Source organism: Alligator mississippiensis, chromosome 2 (genome assembly GCF_030867095.1).
Source record: "Alligator mississippiensis isolate rAllMis1 chromosome 2, rAllMis1, whole genome shotgun sequence".
Taxonomy (NCBI): Eukaryota; Metazoa; Chordata; order Crocodylia; family Alligatoridae; genus Alligator; species Alligator mississippiensis.
This window is the reverse complement of record NC_081825.1, coordinates 6228626-6249345: the sequence shown is the minus strand read 5'-3', so window position 1 is coordinate 6249345 and position 20720 is coordinate 6228626. Positions and strand designations below refer to the sequence as shown.

General features: G+C 51.1%; 1 protein-coding gene across 2 annotated transcripts in view; it reads right to left on the bottom strand.

Annotated features, from left to right (window-relative positions):
• Nucleotides 1–20720, bottom strand: part of GFRA4 (GDNF family receptor alpha 4) — a 130919-nt gene that overhangs the window by 21028 nt on the left and 89171 nt on the right. For both annotated transcript variants that reach the window (XM_019495661.2, XM_019495662.2), the window contains exons 2-3: nt 19105–19383; nt 10735–10815 (exon numbers count right to left, since the gene is read on the bottom strand). In XM_019495661.2, coding sequence (XP_019351206.1) covers nt 10735–10815; nt 19105–19383 — 360 coding nt within the window. The remainder of the gene's footprint in view (nt 1–10734; nt 10816–19104; nt 19384–20720) is intronic.

The window sequence follows — 20720 nt, the reverse complement described above, 5'->3', positions numbered from 1 at the left end:
CTGGTCGCAGATGGAGGGAGGTACTTGCAGGTTGGATCTAGCCTGCTTGCTCCACACAATAGCTAGAGAGATGGGGAAAGTGAGCAGGGGGCCTGCGGCACCTCTGAACCAGTGTGGGTTTCTACCCTAGATGGGTGGAAGAGGGTTGCACTGAGGGGGTTGTATAAGGGGGTGGGAGCTTGCTTGTCTCATGAATGATCAGTTAGGCCCAACTTTCCAGCCCTTCAGGCCAGATGAATGGCGTGAGGTTGGTCTGTAGGTTGGATCCTGTGAGGGGTTGTCCATGGCTGCGATCTAGTATGCCAGCCTAAATCTGCATCCCTGGATCCAGCTGTGCGCTGGGGTGAGTCGGTGCACAAGGCCATGCTATCCGGCTCCCTACAGGCCTGGAAATTTGGCAGCAGGGAAGCGGCAATTAGCATTGCCATTGCTCCTCACCATCACGTTTCCAGACACTTGGGGATCCCCCTGGGTCGGATGACATGGCTTCACCTCTGGATCAGGGGTTGAGCACCCCTGAATGAGACTATTGACAGGAAACAGGCCACAAAAAAAAACAAGTTTATGGTGGTGCATTTCCTCCAAATGCCAGCAGTGGCCTGCTGGTAAACCAGCCTCCTAAGGTGGGAAGAGACCACTCCCGGAGGTCTGGAGCCTCGTTACCTGCCGAATCCAAGCCCCTCACAGCAACCCCCAAGGTATTTATCCTCACTGAAACCCCATGAGGCCAAGCAGTGCTGTCACCCCTACATCATACAGAAAATGGAAACTCAGATCATCAAAGGTTTTTACAAGCCTAATTTCCTCAGTCCAGGCCACTGAAGATCAGGGTTTGGTGACTTGTCTGAGGTCTGTGACAAAGCAGGGAGTCTCTCTGAAAGCCCAGTCTATTGCTCCAACCACTGGGCCATCCTTCCCCTCTTGCAAGGTAAGGTATCCAGGTTGTAGCCATATTGGTCTAGAAGCAACCAGGGCTCATGGTAAAGGTGATATCCTTTATTAGACCAACTAGATTTTTGCAAAAAAAATAAAAAATTTGCAAAAAAAGCCAAAACAAAAACTCGATTCTTGCAACAACCAAAAAAAAATAATTGCAAAAAACAAAACAAAAACAAAAACTAGATTCCCTCCCCCCCCCCACAATTTTTTTTTTTTTGGCAAAAATCTAGCTGGCCTAATAAAAGATATCACCTCTATCATGAGTCCTGATGGCTTTTGCAGACTGTAAAGTACTCATCACCAAAGCCAGTTGCTGTGTGAGGCATTAAGCATCTAAATCAGGATCTGATGCAGCCATGGGATGGGGAAGAGAGGTGAGGAGAGGAAGATGGGAGTGAGTCACAGAGGTTCATACACAGTTTGGAGGCTTCAGAGGCAAGGACCAGAGGGATGAATGGATCCAAAACAAGCCCCGCGCAGGGCCCTTAGCATGAGCTGGCACAGTGGGGGTGAGGCTGGAGATGGGGTCCAAGGAAGATGGAGCAGTGCCTACGCAGACCGATTCGGGAGGCCTCTCTCACTTGCAGGGAGATATGGGGAAAACGAGTGGAGGGAGCTGCTCGAGGCACACAGCCAGGGTCCTATGTGACAGGAGAGGGTCAAAACCAGGAGAGTTTGGCCCCAAGAAGGAGGGTTACAGCCTGAGCCCACGTCTATCCTTTATCCCTTCCTTCAAGAACAAGGCGGGGAAGTCACAGGCAGGTCAAGCCATTAAAATATTTCCCTACCCAGCGTGAAGCAAGAGGGCAGAGGGTCAAACAGCAGGGCCTGGATAGGAAAGAGGATAAGCCACAACAATATCTGTAGATAAACACGGTTGGCTCAGCCCAATCTGCAGGGTATAAAATTACCCCCAGGGAGGAATTGCCCCTCAAGGTGCCTGATGGGTTAGTGTGAGGCTTCAGCATTGGGGGCAGACGACTGGACGTGACAAGCCGGCGTCTGGATTCCCCACGGTGCATTCACCTCTTCCACAGGCGAGACGTTCCCGGGTTTCCCACGTACAGCTCGCTGAGGCACAGCTTGAATTACGCCGGGTGACCAGCTCCAGTCGTGGCACAGCACCTGGCCGGCATCCCTCCGTGCAAGCTCCATCACGTTACAGCCATATGAGCCTACCGCTACCCCACGCCTTGAGTTCTGGCTCCATGCTTCATTAGGCTCTGCTGCAACACCGTGATAACAGAGTGCTACCTTGGACATCCCCTAATCCCAATTGCTAGAGGACTACGAGGCTCCTGGGTTTCTACAGACTCCGGTTTTGTTGCATCTCCTATCTGCAGTCTCTCACGGTCCTTCTGCCAGCATGGAGCAAGATGGAGGCCTCCCATGTGGAAGCTGGGAAAACAGCCAGCTCCTTACCCTGAAGCCCATGGGCAACAGCCAGCTAGTATCATAAGGGAGCGGAGAAAGTCTAGGCTACTTCTTCACCCCACTAAGAGGACAGCCAAGGGAACTGGGAAAGGTCAGATGGAGAAATCATGACATCATAGAGAAGTAGGGCTAGGAGGGACCTCAAGAGGTCATCTAATCCAACCCCTGCCTCAGGCAGGCAAGATCGTGTGTCCCGTATGGGGATTGCAAGGCAGAGTCAGCGATGGTTTTCACAGAGGAGGCAGGGAGCGGGGACCAGATTGAGTGAGCGGGTCCAGAAAAGGTGCTGACTCCAGGCAGGGCTCGGACCTGAGCCCCCTTGGTTTCTACCTGGATTTCAAAGAGATGATCAATGGTGGTGGATGGCGATCTGAGCCATCGCCACTGAGAACTGAGCCTTTAAAGAGGTCGATGAATGATGAGCAACACACTGCGAGAGTCTCTGCAGGCCAGTGTGCACAAACCTTGCTTGTGGCATAGCGGCTGTGCTTCAAGGTGGTTCGGGGCCTTTTTCACTCAATACCACGAGCGCAGTGGATGAGGGCTGAAAATGCTGCACCTGTATGATTGCAGAGGAGCTGTTGTGCAGAAAGGGGTGGGAGAGCTTCTCTGTGAAAGTATCATGACGCCCCTTTATAAATCCACGGTCCACACCTTGCATGTTGTGCCCAGTTCTGGTCCCCACACCTCAAAAAGGAGATAGAAGAACTAGACATGGTCCAGAGAAAGGCAACAAGGATGATTTAATGGTGTGGAGGTCATGGGTGATGCATAGGGGATGCATGTGCACCCCCTGAGATTGGCCGTGCACCCCCTGGAAGTGCCAGCCATGAAAACGGAAGTGCCGGTGGAAGTGCACTTCCGGTTTTGCCGCTGGCTCGATAATCGCACCCCACCATCGGTGATCTGGTGCCCCCCAGGCTCAGCAGGCACCAGTCGCCCATGATGGAGGGGCTTCCACATGAGGAGAGACTAAGGAGGCCAGGCCTATTCAGTTTAGAAAAGAGATGCCTGTGGGGGGGGACGTGATAAGTGTTTACCAAATACTAAGTGGTGAAGAGCAAGTCAGTAGGGATTTATTATTGGCCACCTCTCACAAGGCAAGAACTAGGGGGTCACAAAAATGAAACTAGTAGGTAGGAAGTTGAAAACGAACAGAAAACAGTTCTTTTTCACACCGTGTAGAATTGAAGTGTGGAGCTTGTTGCCACCAAATGTGGGGGAAGCTGAGCATTTCGCCCGATACCAAAAGGGATTGGACGCATTCTTGGAGGAAAAGGGCGTTGGTAGCTATTGATCACGGGAGGTAGGGATACAGCCTCGGACTCTGAACTTCCTAGACCAGTGGTTTTCAACCTGTGGTCCACAGGCCTCGGACTTTGTCTAAGGGGTCTGAGAAAGATGACTACGATCGATCCAAAGGATGTGAATACCCACACTCACAATTCAAAGGGGTCTGCGCCTCCATTGGCATTTTTTTAGGGGCCTGAAGATGAAAGAAGGTTGAAAACCCCTATCCTAGGCCTCAAATGCTGGAGGCTGCAAGTGAGAGAGGACCAGTGGGGAAAACACCCCTGGTCAGACCCCTTCCTGCATCCGCTCTGTGCCCCTGTGTGAGACAGGAGACTGGGCAAGGTGGACCTATGGTCTGACCCAGGACATGGCACTTCTTATCTTCTTCTAAGCTGGGTGGAGATCTCAAGACACCAGCACTGTAAAGCACAGCAGAGGGTGGCTTTGTAGCAGCGGTCTCTGGAGGAAATGGCAGGCTGTGGGCACCATCTCAGATGAGCACAGAGTTCAGCAAAGGAAAAGTTAGAGCTCATCTGATGCCTCCGAAGCTTCGAGAACATCACTGGCAGGAAACGGAGTCAACGGGCCATTTGCACCTTGCTTCTTCAAGGTCGCAGCTCCACCAGCTTCAATGATTGCTCTCGATTGACTTCTTTTTACAAAAGAGCAGATTCATAGTCCTGGACATCTCCGAGATTAACCCTCTGGCAGAGCCAGGTGGTCACTCCAGGAAAGCACCCAAAAGCTAGTGCCCAGGCCATGAAGGAAAACCCTTCCAAAACCAAGCCCGTGGTTTCTTGATGTGGTTTTACAATGGAAGAAAGAGACCCTAGGAAACCAAACGTAAATGAGTGAAGAATGCCCTGGAAACAAGTGAAAAGGAAAGCATATCCACATCTTCCTGATTTTGCTCTTCAGCTGCTTCAAGCAGGGAGTTAATGATACCTCTTGCCTACAAAATCCCTGTTAGGAGAGGTTGGGTGTTTCCACAAAAATGTCATTAGTCTCCATGTCTGATGGAAAAGAAGAAGGTGAGGATCCTTTTGGCTTGAAAGAGAAAGAATTTGAAAGCATCAAGTTTTTCATCTCTTTTAACATAAGTCCCATAGACCAAAGCAAATGGAGAGGCATTTTACCAAGGAGAGCAGCTATATGCTGAGAAGGAGAAAAAAAAATCTAAGTATCATGCTAAATTTTGGATGAAATGCCAAGACAACCCATAACTTTGATGGGAAAATGAAGCCAACCAACCATCTTTGAGAAATTTGTGAAGATGGTGCTGATTTTGCTGAAAATTTCAAGGCGGACCTAAAAAGCAAAATTCTGTTTTCTCTGATATTACAGAATATTCCCCGGTGTCAGCCAGGCTCGTTCAGTTGTTTTTACAGACAGCGTTGCCTTTTTTTCCTTTTTGATCTCCACAGCTTAACTTGAAAAGGAAGTTTGACTTTGAGAGGCTGGGATGAGATCATTTTTTGATGGATAAAACTTTTGCTGTGCCTGCCGCGGCTGTTCTTAAAAACACCACGACGACTATTGTTGGAGCATCACTTTACTTGGGGAAGCTGCGGCTCAGATGTAGCAAACAGCCCGTCGAAATGGGTGCATTACTCATTCAGTTTATGAATCACTTTGAATACCCGAGCTCTCTCCTCCACCCACGCGTCAACGAAGAACGTGTTTTTTAAAAGTGCTACTACAATTAAAATGGATGGAAATAATTCTGCCATACATTTTTCATGACCGTTATCCATTATTTATGGGAAAAGCTGGTTAAAAGTAGCAGTAGCGATGACTCTGTATGGTGATACTGGGGTGATATACATTCCTGTGGATTTTATGGCTGGTTTTGGGGTAGCACTGGGGGCTCGTCTACATGGCAGGGGCAGCGAGTCTGACATTCGCATGAACAAAAACGCAAAACCCAAGACAGGCTTCCCACCACGTCTGCCACGTGAATGTGGGTCTGAACTGTTCATTACAGGGACACATCATCAGTGCCCTATGCAAGCTCACTAGTTTCATCCCAACTTAAATAACTGGCAGGGAACCGAGTGGGTATGAAAGCCCCTGTTTGCAGTTTTGCATAGTCTGCAGATCCCCCGTGACTTATAATAGATGGGGCAAACCAAGCTGTGAGCCCGCAAACACTTACCTGTGTGAGTAGTGCCAGGCTACTCACCCACAGAAAGTTAATTGAAGTGTTTGCAACAGCAAGACCTCCTCAATATTCATTAGTTAATTAATATTAATGACCACTGATTAATATTAATAATTGGCACTGCAGTGGCGGAGCAGATGGGCATTTTGCTTTGCAACCAAGGTTCAAGCCTGGCTCTAGACTGGCACTGAAGGGTGCCACCCCTGCCAGCCTGCATCAATCCAGCTGTCAATGGGTACCTGGTTGTACAGGCTGGGGTGGCAAAGGCTGCTGCATGTAATGCTCACTACATCATCCCCTCATGTACCCCTGACTGCAGAGACTGGTTTAAGGCTAGCCTGGGCTGACCCAAAGGCCAACCCTTTCATACTGCTATGAAGAAGAAGGAAAGCACCTTTTCTCTCTTGCTGCAGAGAGTAAGACACAGATCCACGGCTTGAAGGTGCAGCAAAGTCCATTTAGATTGGGTATCAGGGAAAACGTCACCATTTGAACAGCAAGGCAGCGGGATGGACACGTAGGGAAGGTGTGGACTCTCCATCACTGGAGATGCTCAAGAAGACGATGGATGGGGGTGACCTAGGCATAGCAATGCCTCCCCTCTCCCCCATGCTTCTGGGCTTTGCTGGTTGCTGCATGGGAGTGGGAGGGAATTTCCCCTCCCCTGTCCCTCCTCCCTGCAGCTACGTGTGTCAGCATTTGTTTAAAGGGCAGTGGGTGTTAGCTGCAGCCACGGCTGGGCATTTGGACCAGGCCGTGCCAATGCTACTGCTGGGACGTAAATCCACAGCTTCCTGGCTAGCGTGTCTTGCCCCTTGCTCAGGATCAGACCAATTGCCATATTTGGGGTCAGGAAGAAATTTTACCCCATGGTCAGATGGGTAAGGAGTGTGGGGGTTTTGCCTTCCTCGGTAGCAGGGGCCGTGGGCTCCCTTCCTTGGATCACTTGAATGTATTTTAACAACCTTTGTTGTTCATGTATTTTAACAACCTTGTTCAGACACATTCAATCTCTTGAATGTATTTTAACCTGGCAGGATGTTGCCCATTTTGGTTTCACTGCTTTCCTTGTGGCAGGTTTGGGTGTTTTGACGTGTGGGTGTGCTGGGTTCCCAACTGCATTGCAAGGACAGGATCCTGCAGTGCCTTGACCAGACTCTGAATTTGCACCAAGTTCTGCACGCAACCAGCAGCCTTTGAGGCAACTCCTTGTGATCCCTATCCCAGGTGCTCAGCCATCCCTGAAGGACACAGGCCTCCCCTAACAAATACCGGGGCTGTTCGGCATCCTGGCAGGAATCAATGGACATCCCAAAGGGAAAGAGGACACCTGGCAACTTTATCGGCACATCCATCACTCCTGGTCCCCCCCCACTCCGTGCTCTGCTTGATAGGCAGCAATCACACAGCACATAAATCCCTACCCTGGGGGAGGGCAGCACATGTGATGCATTAAGTGTCTCCAGAGCAGGCAGTTTTATAATAAAAAGCAGGCGGGCTGAGATGAAAGGCTATTCTTTCACTTCTTAGTGTGCAAGACCCCCACGTTGCTGCAGAAGGGCTCTTGGGGTCTGCTCTTGTCATGCTAGCTTGCCCTGCAGCACGCTGGCAAATCACTGTTAATGGTGATTAATGATATAGGGTCTAAGGTTTGAGTCTCGCTGGGTGTGACGTGACCCCTGACACCAGCAGGGAAGTGGACGTGAGACATTCCCATCCTAAATCGCTGTGTGCTTTGGGAGCGAGAGCAGAGAGTGAAGTCAAACCTTGTTCTGGCCAAGGTGTGAGGTTTCTCAACTTCCTTCCGAGGTAACCAGCCCCTGTGACTCTGCGTGCTCTTGAATGACTATTAATGCTGTACTGGGATCTGTCACTAGTATGAGGTGGCTGTGCTGGGGAATCGGGTGGACGTTTCACTTTAAGGCACTCAACTCAACCTTTGTTTGCAGTGCCACAAACCGCATGGCCATGGTTATCTGGATGCACCCTTTGGGTTTATTTGGGCATCCTGTTTACACAGCTACAGTGCATACATTGTGTGGGCTGCTGGAGCACCCTTGGCAGGAGCTCAAAGCACCCCAGGGTGCTGCAACACCCCGGTTGAGAATCACTGCTCTAAGAGCATCACCGTCAGCCAGTCCACCTAGGGAACATTAGAAGAAGTCATCCAGCCCAGCATGGCGGGGGGTCCTTACGGAGAGTGCCAGAGGGAGCAGCTCTAGCTTGCTCTCCTGGAGGTGGCTCGGATGCAGAAAGACCAAGGGGAGCTGGGTGGGCAAGGAGGATGTATATGGGTTCTGCATTGTCGCTTCAGAGGCAAGACTTGTGCAGAAGTGTGGGATTAGGGCTGCTTGCTGATTTAAAGTCCTCTTTCTCTGAGCCTTTGTTCCAGCTGCTAACTCAGGCAGCTGCTCACTATATCATCACTCACCAGTTCCCAGAAGGAAGCCACCCAGTGGGCACGTCTACACATGCGCATTTCTGCGGAGTACCTGAAATCGCTGCACAGTATGCGTGCGCGTCTACATGTGCACGCCCATACTCTGCAGTAGATATGGTGGCTTATGCTGACTTGAGTGTAAATTTGATACCTGCATCATGCTAGATATCAATGTCAGAGCAGTCCTTCCCCGCTCTTCCTCCTCCCTCTCCTTAGTCTCTGTTTAGCTGCAAGCAAGCCCGGCTTTGAAACTTGAAACATTTCAAAAGTTTCAAAATATTTCGAGTGCTCTCATTTTGTTTCGAAGCTGTTTCGAAGCCTTTCGTTTCATTTTGATTTCGCTGTTTCAAGCTCGAAATGCGTTGAAGCAGCTTCGAAACGAAACACCCGGCACAATTTCACACAGCCCTACTGTGCAGTAATGCTGTGTGTGTGTGGACTGACTTGGGACTAACTTTAGTCAGTCCACACACAGCATTAATGCGCTTTAACACCCACGTGTGTAGATGCCGGCCTATTCCTGCTCACTGTGCAGTAATTTACTCCGCAGTAAATTTAAGCCGGTGTAAATGCACATGTAGACGTGTCCAGTCAGTCCTGCAGGGAGATAGCGGGGAATGTGCGGGGTAAGATACCTCCGTTCCCATCCAGGTGAAGGAATTAGGACCCTCCATCCCCAAACCAGTCAAGGCAAGCGGCTGAGAGCCGTGGTGGCTGCTCTCCGGAAGAACAGATGGAGAACAAAACGCAGCCAAGCCTATAACCACGACAGGCTTTCTTTACACCCATCAGCCAAAGTGCATCTGCACTGTCAGAGCTGGGGCTATTTAATCACATTCCCTTCATCAGATTTATGCCCAATGAGTTAAATCATGCATGGGACAACCGCGTGAATGAAGAAAACCCAGGTGCGGGGCATGGAAGACCCACGTTCTATGGAAACGCACCTGCCTCTTTGCAGCATACCTCTATTTATATCATAAAACGCACCCATGGTTTGCTGGCAGTCCCTTTTCCATGGCCATTTAAGCAGTTTGTGCTTCTGGGCACCGGGAATTAGTGAGCGTCCCCGTTCACCCCCCTCTCTGCGGGCCTGCATTGCTCTCCATACGCTTGTGATTCTTGCAGCTTGGCATTAAGACAATGATTATAATTAAATCAGCCATTTGCCTGCGAGGGTTAGGAAGGAATTTTTTACTCGAATGCACAATTGACTGGATGTGTTATTACTTTTTTTTTCATTCAGCCTTCCTCGGAGATTGGTTGGAGCTGACAGCAGGACACGGGACGGCGCGGACCGGTGGTCTGAGGTAGGATGAGGACTATTCTCACATGAAGGCTGGTATGTCTTACTCACTGCTCTCTGGATTTGAGGTTGGGAAGGGATTTCTCCCAGGGGACCTGTGGTGGTTGTCACCTGTGCGGTATGGTTCATTTGCTGAGAGCCTCTGGGTCTCTCTCACTTCATCCTCCCCATTATAGGGCTTTGGTACCACCTCCGCCTTTCTTCTCTACCCAAGACAAACTAGGGGATAGTTTACACCTAAACTAGTTACTGTTATAAGTAACTTTATGCTACCTATAACAAACTAGAGGTTTTGGACATAATATGTGAAACATAACAGCCTGTGCTATCCCAGAGGTCAGATTATATGGACTAATGGTGCCTCGCTGGCCCTGAACTTTCAGGGAATTGCTGTTATGACCATGTGGCCATATGGGACCTTCCCTCTGAGACCCTGAGTGTGCTGTGTCCTCATTGCTTCCAGGAGGTACATCCATACATCATTATTCCCATTTTGCAGACAAGCCAAATGAGGCACGAAGAGGAGAAGTGTGGAGCAGAGCTGGAGATAAAAACCCACGGAGCAGCGGGTGAGACTGAAGGAGCACGTGTGTAATTACTGTAGGCAGCACGGGCTGCGTTCGCCCAGGAGCAATCTCAGCAGGGATCCTCTGCTTCAGGATGGTGTCTCTCCTCTATGATAGGACCCATGTTGCCTGACTCACAGCCCTGGGTGTCATCCTCTAGGACAGCCTTCCCCTGCCTAGTAAGCACCATAACTTCTCCATTCATGGTTACCCCAGCTCCTGAAACACCCTTTGCACAACTCAAGTCTGGTCCTAGGTCAGGGGTGGGCAAAGTCTGGCTCGCAGGCAGGTGGTGTCCTCCTAGATGTGTCCTGGTGTCCCCCTTAGTGTCATCATGCTATCCTCTCCACTCTCGCTAGTTAGGGCATGGGCACGAAACACCCATGGGCAAAGATGGGACGTGCCTTAACACCTGCCCCCCGTATCAAGCTCTCATCATGGAGCCACAGGCACCTTCCCAGCACTGCCGATGCAGCGGTGAGCCATGCCTCGAGGTGTGAAGGCTGGAAGTGGAGCAGGCCGAGATGAAGCTGAATGCATTTGTCCTTCCCACCCATCCCACACCCATCCCTGGACCATGCTCCCACACACATACCTGCAGTGATGGACGCCAGCCGAACGTAGTCAAAGCCTCGCACGAACGGCTCGTACGGCGAACTCTCCAACACATTCATTCCTACAACGGGAGGGAGAGAAGTTTAGCTGGAAGTGGGGAAGATCATCCTCGCCCCCAAGACGCATCCTGGGCTGCACATGTCCCAGCAGAGCCATCATCTGCTTGTCCATGATGCATCCAAGATGCCTCATCAGGGCATGTTCATAGATAGAGGCCATTTTCCCTAGAGAAATACTGGGTACCTATAATGCCAACTGGCAGCTCTACTCTACCAAATCCTGGTGTGCGGCCCCAAAGAGGAAGCTGGATATTAAACCCCGAAAAATGTTCTACAATTTAGGGTGCGTGAGATCACAGACGAAAGGACCAGCCAGTCCTCTCTGCTGGATCTGTCAGCAATGAAGCCTGATTTAATAGGAGCTCTTGCCTGTGAACAGAGCCCACGTCCTTTGGCAACAGGAACAGTTGTCTTTCCACCCAGACACGCTCCTCTCTAGACAGCCCTTCCTTGGCCTATGCCGGTTATGTCCATCTCACTGGGGCGCATGAATATACCGTCATATTTATTAACCTTGCATCTTCTCCCATTGCAGGCTGCCTGTTTTTTGGTAGCTGAGTATTGAGCTAATGACAGACAGCCCTGCAGAAGCCTCCCTGTATGGATTTCAAGGATGTTGGAAAGCTCATTTTATTCAATCAGCGTTCCTCTTTCCTCCATGCCAAGGACTATAACGCTCCATCCCGGTTCCTGATACCACAGGATATTATTGAGGCAAACAGCTCAGTAAGTTTTCCATGCAAAAAAAACCCCCAAGCGCCGGGGGAGCAGACATTTATATGGTTAAGGACAGCAGTCACGGCAGCGCTCGCTGGGATAAAAGGGCGATCAAGCTTGATGCTTCGGGGCATGTGCCGATTGCCAGCTGTGGTCAGGAAGAAATTGCTCCCATGATACGCAGCCTTTTGCATGTATTGCAGGTGCATTGCCATACCCTCGTCTGAAATACCTGGCGTTGCCACTGATTGCAGGGGGGGCCACAATAGGTCGCAGCGTAGCATTTTTACATTCGGATGATGCAGCTCCGTCTCAGGTTGTGTTTGAATTGTGTCCCTCCCAGGTGTTCGGGTGTCTAAACACAGACTTGCTCGACAGGAGCGGAGTAAATACTGTGCTTTGTAAAGTCCCCAGGGGCACGCGTCCACGATTGATTTGTATAAAGGCTTCGAGGAAGCTTTTACGGCCTCCAGGGCACTTGTGAATGAGAGATGAGCCTGCGGTAGTCCCTTTCAGGCTGGCTCCTTTCTCAGTCAATTAGACATTAGTGAGCACGGTTAACTATAGAAGTGTCACAAAAGATGCGTCCCAAAGGAAATGAGAGCAGGGAAATCAAAGGCTTGGGAGGATGCAAATGATGGGAGAGCAAAGTGGTGGCTCGGAGGAGCAAGGCCACACTTGCAAACCTCTTTCTAGACCTGGCTCCTCTGTGTGTCTCAGACTTGACCTGCAGCCTCCTGCTCTTCCTGGCCCTGAGCAGCTCTGCCCGACCCTGCTCTGCATCCCTCCACCTGGGGCATCCATACAGCTCTGCCAATGCCCTGCAGCCCCTGCTATGCCAGTCCTGCAGCGCCTGAGCTTTGCACAGCATCTTATACCTGATCCACGGTCCTGTAGATATTCCTGCTCTGGTCCCCAGCACAGCCCTGCTGATGCACACCAATCCCCCTGTCCTGGGGACCCAGACACCTGGGTCTGCATCTCTCTTTCCAGCATTTCTCCAGTTTAGCTGTATTTTGGGTTCCTGTGTTGCTGCTACTGCTCTCCTGCTCTACAAAAGACCAACGTGGGTCAAACTGGCTTCCTTCCTCTGGCACTTCAGCCCTCGGCACCCAAGACTGGAGATACTTTGCAGCTTCATGTCTTCAGGAAGCCAGGAAAGGACCAGCTAGGCTGCCACCAGCTCCCCTGCATCCAGCTGATGGATGGGACATGCGGTGCATTTGTTAGCACAGCTAAGATGCAAAGCTTGCCTTCAAGTTGCCTGTACTCCCCCTGTCTTGGTCTTGGGAGTCCAAGGTGACCTGCAGGACTCAAAGTTGTGACCCACGGAGATCGCTGGGGGTCTGAGGAACGGGATCTGGGTTGCAAATTTCTTTGTTAAAACCTTACTTTGGGGATTTCATTGTAAGTAAACTCAACCAATGACCCATCAAGGAAAAAGTCTGCTCCTGTGTAGTGCTGAGGTCCCTTATTTCCCTAAATGGCTTCATGTTAATACCAGAACCCCGCAGCATCACATCCTAGGAGGTGACCTCATGGTCCAGGGGAATTGCCCCCGTACTTCTTACAGCTGATTGGTCTGGATGGCACCCTCCCCATCCACTTTGCTATGCTTGGTCCCTGAGATCTTGCCCCCTTACCCAGCCCCACATTAGGATTTTATTCACCTTTCTTCCTCCTACAGCTGGAAGCTTCCATTTTATTCCCAGGTTAATTTTAATGGTGCATAAAATACTCGCAGCTCTGACAGGGGAGAGTTATCACCACCCAGGCCCCCCTTTATGCTGACTCTTAAAACTATAAAATCATAATTTATTAAATAATAGCATAGTGTAGGAATTAAATCTGGTCTGAGACAGCGTGAACCCTAATCTTCCCTAAGCCCGTGGACACGGCCCGCCAGGAAGCAACAGCAGCGTGGCTTATCATCCATCGCATCCTCTTATTGTTTTCAAGGCAGCCTTTGAAAATACAAAGTATTTAAAGAATTGGTTGAACTCATTTTTATTTCAAAAACAAAACTGCCTTTCCCCAGCTCAGGGTCTCGAGAGCAATCACAAAGGTGATCAGCGCCACCGGTGAGGTCAAAGACCAGGCCTACGTATTAACAGCAGCATTACAAGGGGGGCTGCAAAGAGGATGGAGCTGGGCTGATCTCAATGGGGCAGATGACAGAAGGAGCAATGGGCTCAAGCTGCAGCAAGGCAAGTTGAGGGTGGATATTAGGACAGACTTTATCATATGGAGAGTAGTAAAACACTGGAACAGGTTATCCAGCGATGTGGTGAAGTCTCTATTCTTGGAGGTTTTTAAGCCCTGGCTAGACAAAGCCTTGGTCGGGATGATGTAGTCAGGGCTGGTCCTGCTTGGTGCAGGGGGTTGGACTAGATGTGACCTCCTGAGGTCCCTTCCAACCCGAATTTTTTATGAATCTATAACCTGACTGTGGACCAGCTCCCAGTGATCCCCCCCTCCAAACTGGAATAAGCCAGTGAAGATAAACTTAGAGATCCTGCAAGACCTCAGTCCCTTGAAAGTGGCTGCTGGAGATGATCATGGAGCATCTTCATTGGCATATGGCAAGACTAGGAGCATGCAAGCAGGGCTTACCAACCTGGTGTAGACATGCCAAAGAAGCCTGCCCAAATTTAGAGGGCCCATGGGGCTAGCATGCCAGCTTCTGTCCCCGACACCACATGAGGAAGTGATGTGGCTGTTGTCACATCTGCTTATGGTTCCCCGTCCAAAAAAGCAGGTACCCATGCATGGCTTGGTCTGCCTGTGGCCTTTTTGGCACAATGGCTCTTGAGGTGTGGTGAGAAATCTTCGCTGCAGCCCCGAGGCTGCAATGCTCACTTATGTCCATCCATGGGTGGGGACAGCAAAGCACAGACCGAAATAAAGGGATTTGCTAAAGGTTACAGGGAGGAACGGTGGCACAGGCAAGAAAAGAGCAGCTTATGTAGTGAGTATAGGACAGCCATTAGGAAGGCCAAGGCGGGGGTGGAGCTCAGGCTAGCGACCAGGATGAAGGACAACAAAAAGTCCTTCTCCAAATACATCAGGAGTAAGAAGCGGGCACCGGGTAACGTAGGGCTTCTGTCAGACTCACATGGTAATCTTGTGGCTACGCTAGACGAGAAAGCTGAAATCTAACAAGTTCTTTGCCTCTGTTTTCTTGGACAGGGACCAGGACAGCTCTCCCACCGCAGGTATCTTGAGGATAGCACTGCCAGGCCTCGGGTCTGCGCAGAAGTAGTTAGGGATCTTCTGGAAGGGCTGGATGTTTTTAAATCTGCGGCCCAGATGCCCTCCACCCACGGGTGTTGAGAGAGCTGGCGGAGGTCATTGCTGTGCCCTTGGCCCAGCTGTATGAGCAATCGTGGTCCACAGGCCAGGTGCCCGGAGATTGGAAACTAGCTAATGTGGTCCCCATCTATAAGAAAGGGAGAAAGGAGGACCCAGGAAACTATAGGCCCATAAGCCTCACATCGGTCTTGGAGAAAATCCTTGAAAAAATTATCAAGGAGCACATCTATGGGGGCCGGCAGGGGAGATCATGCCCAGGGGCAATCAGCATGGGTTCATCAAAGGCACGTCCTGCCAGACCAACTTGATGGCCTTTTATGACTAGGTAACTAAACCCTTGGATGATGGTGTCGCTATGGACGCAGTCTTTCTGGACTTTAAGAAGGCCTTTGACACTGTCTCTCATGCCACTCCAATTAATAAATTGAGGGATTGCGGCATTGATGCCTGCACAGTTGAATGGGTCAAAAATTGGCTGATGGGGCGCACCCAGAGAGTAGTGGAGCATGGGTCATACTCGACCTGGCAGGATGTGAGCAGTGGGGACCCCAGGGCTCGGTCCTCGGGCCTACACTGCTTAACATCTTCATCAGCGACTTGGACAAGGGGGTGGAAAACACGTTGTCCAAGTTTGCCGATGACACCAAGATGTGGGGTGAGGTAGACACGCTTGAAGGGAGAGAGAGGCTGCAACTAGATTTAGACAGACTACAACAGTGGGCAGACGAGAATAGGATGGGGTTCAACGCAGACAAATGCAGGGTGCTGCACCTGGGGAGAAGGGATCCACAGCACACATACAGGCTGGGGAGCTCCCCTCTTGAGAGCACAGAGGCGAAAAGGGATCTTGGAGTCATTATTGACTCCAAGATGAACATAAGCTACCAATGCCAGACCGCAGCCAGCAAGGCCAGCCAGACCTTGTCATGCATCCAAAGATGCATCTCTAGCCGGTCCAGAGATATGATCCTCCCCCTCTATGAGACTTTAGTCAGGCAACAGTTGGAGTACTGTGTCCAGTACTGGGCACCGCACTTCAAAAGGGATGTGGCCAGCCTGGAGAGGGCTCAGAGAAGGGCCACCCGCTTGGCAAGAGGGCAGCAGGACAGGCCCTACGAGGAGAGACTGAGGGACCTGAACCTAGATTCATAGATTCATAGATGCTAGGGTCGGAAGGGACCTCAATAGATCATCGAGTCCGACCCCCTGCATAGGCAGGAAAGAGTGCTGGGTCTAGATGACCCCAGCTAGATACTCGTCTAACCTCCTCTTGAAGACCCCCAGGGTAGGGGAGAGCACCACCTCCCTTGGGAGCCCGTTCCAGACCTTGGCCACTCGAACTGTGAAGAAGTTCTTCCTAATGTCCAGTCTAAATCTGCTCTCTGCTAGCTTGTGGCCATTGTTTCTTGTAACCCCCGGGGGCGCCTTGGTGAATAAATCCTCACCAATTCCCTTCTGTGCCCCCGTGATGAACTTATAGGCAGCCACAAGGTCGCCTCTCAACCTTCTCTTGCGGAGGCTGAAAAGGTCCAGTTTCTCTAGTCTCTCCTCGTAGGGCTTGGTCTGCAGGCCCTTGACCATACGAGTTGCCCTTCTCTGGACCCTCTCCAGGTTATCCGCATCCTTCTTGAAGTGTGGCGCCCAGAATTGCACGCAGTACTCCAACTGCGGTCTGACCAGCGCCCGATAGAGGGGAAGTATCACCTCCTTGGATCTGTTCATCATGCATCTGCTGATGCACGATAATGTGCCATTGGCTTTTCTGATGGCTTCGTCACACTGCCGGCTCATGTTCATCTTGGAGTCCGCTAGGACTCCAAGATCCCTTTCCACCTCTGTGCCACCCAGCAGGTCATTCCCTAGGCTGTAGGTGTGCTGGACATTTTTCCTCCCTAGGTGCAGCACTTTGCATTTCTCCTTGTTGAACTGCATCCTGTTGTTTTCTGCCCACTTGTCCAACCTGTCCAGGTCTGCCTGCAGCTGTTCCCTGCCCTCCGGTGTGTCCACTTCTCCCCATAGCTTTGTGTCATCTGCAGACTTGGACAGAGTACATTTCACTCCCTCATCCAAGTCGCTGATGAAGACATTAAAGAGTATCGGTCCAAGGACTGAGCCCTGCGGGACCCCACTGCCCACACCCTTCCAGGTCGAGACCAACCCATCCACCACGACTCTTTGGGTGCGACCCTCTAGCCAATTCACCACCCACCGGACTGTGCAGTCATCCACATCACAGCCTCTTAACTTGTTCACCAGTATGGGGTGGGATACCGTATCGAAGGCCTTCCTGAAGTCTAAGTATACGACATCCACCCCTCCTCCTGTGTCCAGGCGTTTTGTAACCTGGTCATACAAAGAGACTAGATTGGTCAGGCACGATCTACCCGCCACAAACCCGTGCTGGTTTCCCCTCAGCATAATTTGTCCTGCCGGGCTCTCACAAATGTGAGCCTTGATAATTTTTTCAAAGACTTTACCAAGGATGGAGCTGAGACTGACTGGCCTATAGTTGCCCGGGTCCTCCTTCCTCCCCTTTTTGAAAATGGGGACCACATTGGCCCTTTTCCAGTCCTCTGGGACTTGGCCTGTTCAGCCTCAGCAAGAGGAGGCTGAGGGGGGACCTGGTGGCTGCCTACAAACTTGTTAGGGGAGATCAGGAGCAAATAGGAAGGGTCCTATTCCCCCCAGCACCACCTGGGGTGACGAGGAACAATGGCCAGACGCTGCTGGAGAATAGGTTCAGGTTCGAGATTAGGAGACAATATTTCACTGTCAGGGTAGCTAGGATCTGGAACCAACTTCCTGGGGAAGTGGTCGTCGTTCCTACCTTGGGTAAATTCAAAAAGAGGTTGGATGAACACCTGTCTGGGGTCATGTGATCCCAGCGTGTGCTCCAACCAGTGGCGGGGGGTCAGACTAGATGATCTATTCAGGTCCCTTCTGACCCCTAACTACTATGAAACTATGAAGACTCACACGGGAAGGATATTTATGATAACAGAGCAATGTTTAATATAGCAGGCAGAGGCACGATGAGCTCCTGCCTTGAAAAGCTGAAGCTGGAGAAATGCAGGCTGGAGACAAATTGCACTTTTTGGTCATTACCCATCGGAAAGGATTACTGAGGGATATTGCGGCTGCTGTGTCATTGGGGGGCTTTGTTCAAGATTGCGGGTGTTTTTCCAAAAGAATAAAATATTGCTTCTGCTCTCCCAAACCTTATCTGCTGGATACAGGAATGAATGGGAGATGGTCTCTGCCTTGCCTTTTGCAGGCAGTCAGGGTAGGGGATCAAAATGGTCCCTTCTGGACCTAACCTGTGACCTGCAGTTTCTGCACTCCCTGCTCTCTGCTTTATTCACTGAATAACTCCTCTACTTTGGCTCTTTTTCTCCCCTTTCTTCCCCCTCCTCCCCTCCATTGCCAGAAGCACAAACGCAGCTTTGCTGTGCTACTGTATAAGCTGCAGTCTGCCCCCCCGCTCTGCTACTGATTCTCGCTGTAGCCTTTGGCAAGTCCCTTAATAACATTTCTGCCTTCTGTCCCTCAGCTGGAGGGAGGGTGAGGATGAAGATGAGATTATTTGCCAGCCTGATCCCAAGTGTCTTCTCCAGTGAGCTCCCAGCTGAGCCGTTACAATGCAGACTATACGCTACTTGGAGCAGGGACCGTCTATACCAAAGGCTGGGGCTGGGTTCTCTACTATGAGTGCTATCATAATACTAATAGAGGGACATGCAGGATTGGACCAAAACTATTGGGGATGCAGTAGTCGGGGTGATCTACCTGAAGAACAGCTTTGAGGGCTTGCCCCAGGTTCACCCTGTCCAAAAAAGCATGTACCCAGGCCTGCTTGCAGCTATTATGATTCACCTTTGCTAAAAACCCTCCTGGAGTTAATTAGCAATGAGACTGAGTGGCTCCAGGATGCGTGACGGGCTTCCAAACCCTTCACAACTGGGCCATTGCTTCAAATCCATGCCAGTCAGAGAAGCCTGCTGGGAGGACAGGGTTGATGGTCTCCATCCAGATGTTGGCAGGCCCCTGTGTCCACCCAGAATGAGCACCCGGCCAGCATTGACTGGAAACCATGTGGACTTCTCAGAAGAGAGGCCAAAGTTTGGGCATGACCTGTCTGCAAGGTGGGGGAAGCCTGTTTTGTTGCTAGAGAGCCGGGGAGCTGGTGGATCCCACCATCACTGAGATCCTTTCTAAGAACAGAAGGGGAAACTCCTTCCCCTTGTGCCGCGGGGCTGACTGACCTTCCATCAGGGTGTGGTGGATGCTCCAGTAGACACTCAGACAGTGCTTCTCCTTCTTCATGCCCCGCTTGCACTTGCAGCCGTACAGCTGGCTGGACAGGAGGGCCGTCACCGTGCTGCGGCACTGGTTCTTGGCATCCGGACCCAGTTTGTTGGCACCGTTGCCCGCGATGCATTGCCGGAGGGTCCGAAACTTGGAGCTGCAGCTGGGGTCGTTGGTGCAGGACTCCCCAGCTTGCAGGCAATCCCTGCCGGAGCTGACGGCTTCCATCATGCCTTCTGCAAGAGAACCAAAGAGCGTGTCACGGCAGTGAATTCCCACCCCCTGAGAGCAAGGCAATGCAGCCGCGTCTCCTCCTTTCCAGACCCTAAAGCAAACCGTCCGTTCCCTAAATATCTGAAAGAGCTAGGGTTATCTAACCTGGAGAAGAGGAGACTGCGAGGTGATGTCATAACAGCCTTCAGATACCTAAAGGGTGATTGTAGAGAGGATGGAGTTGGGCCATTCTCTGGAGGGGTCAGGACTAGGAGCAATGGCCTCAGCTGCAGCAGGGAAAATTTAGGCTGGAGATTAGACTCATAGAGAATCAGAGAAAATGAGGGTGGAAGGGACCTCGAGAGGTCACATCTAGTCCAACCCCCGCTCCAGGCAGGACCAGCCCCAACTACATCATCCCAGCCAGGGCTTTGTCTAGCTGGGTCTTCAACGCCTCCAAGGATGGAGACTCTACCACCTCTCTGGGTAGCTTGTTCCAGTGCTTTACTACCCTCGTCCTGAGAAAGTTTTTCCTAGTATCCAACCTCAACTTCCCTTGCTGCAGCTTGAGCCCATTGCTCCTTCTCCTGCCACCTGCCCCCACTGAGAACAGCCCAGCTCCATCCTCTTTGCAGCCCCCCTGCAGGGAGGTGAAGGCTGCTATTCAATCCCCTCGGTCTTCTCTTCTGCAGACTAAGTAAGCCCAGGTCCCTCGGCCTCTCCTCACAAGCCATATGTGCAAGTCCCCAAACCATTTTCACTAGTCTCGGCTGGACTCCCTCCAGTGTGTCCACATCCTTTCTGCAGTGGGGGGCCCACAGCTGGACACAGGACTCCAGATGTGGCCTCCCCAGTGCTGAATAGAGAAGAATCACTACCCTCGATCTGCTGGCAACGCTCCTACCAATGCAACCCATTAGGAGCAACTTTCTGATTATGGGTCAAACGTTGGCTGCCTAGAGAAACTGTGTAAACTCCAATCCTTGGAAATGTTCAAGAGTAGGTTGGACAGACACGTGGCTGGGATGGTTTGGTCAGGGCTGACCCTGCCCTGAGCAGGGGGCTGCACTAGATGACTTTTGTGAGGTCTCTCCCAACCCAGCTTTCCTATGATCCTAAATATATATGTCCTGTGGACTGGCATCCCCAAATGTCTCTCAAGTCCTTTACAAAGGACCAGCCCAGCCCAGCAGTCCTTGCTCAGACAAATCTCCCATTGGGAAAACTGCCTGAATCCAAACAGCACAATTAGGACTTAACGATACAGCATCGGCACTCACCGACAAGCTCCCTTTGCTAGAGAGCACCAGATCGTCTGCTTAGCCCCAGGGCTGTGAACCAGGGTGAGTGTCTTCCAAGG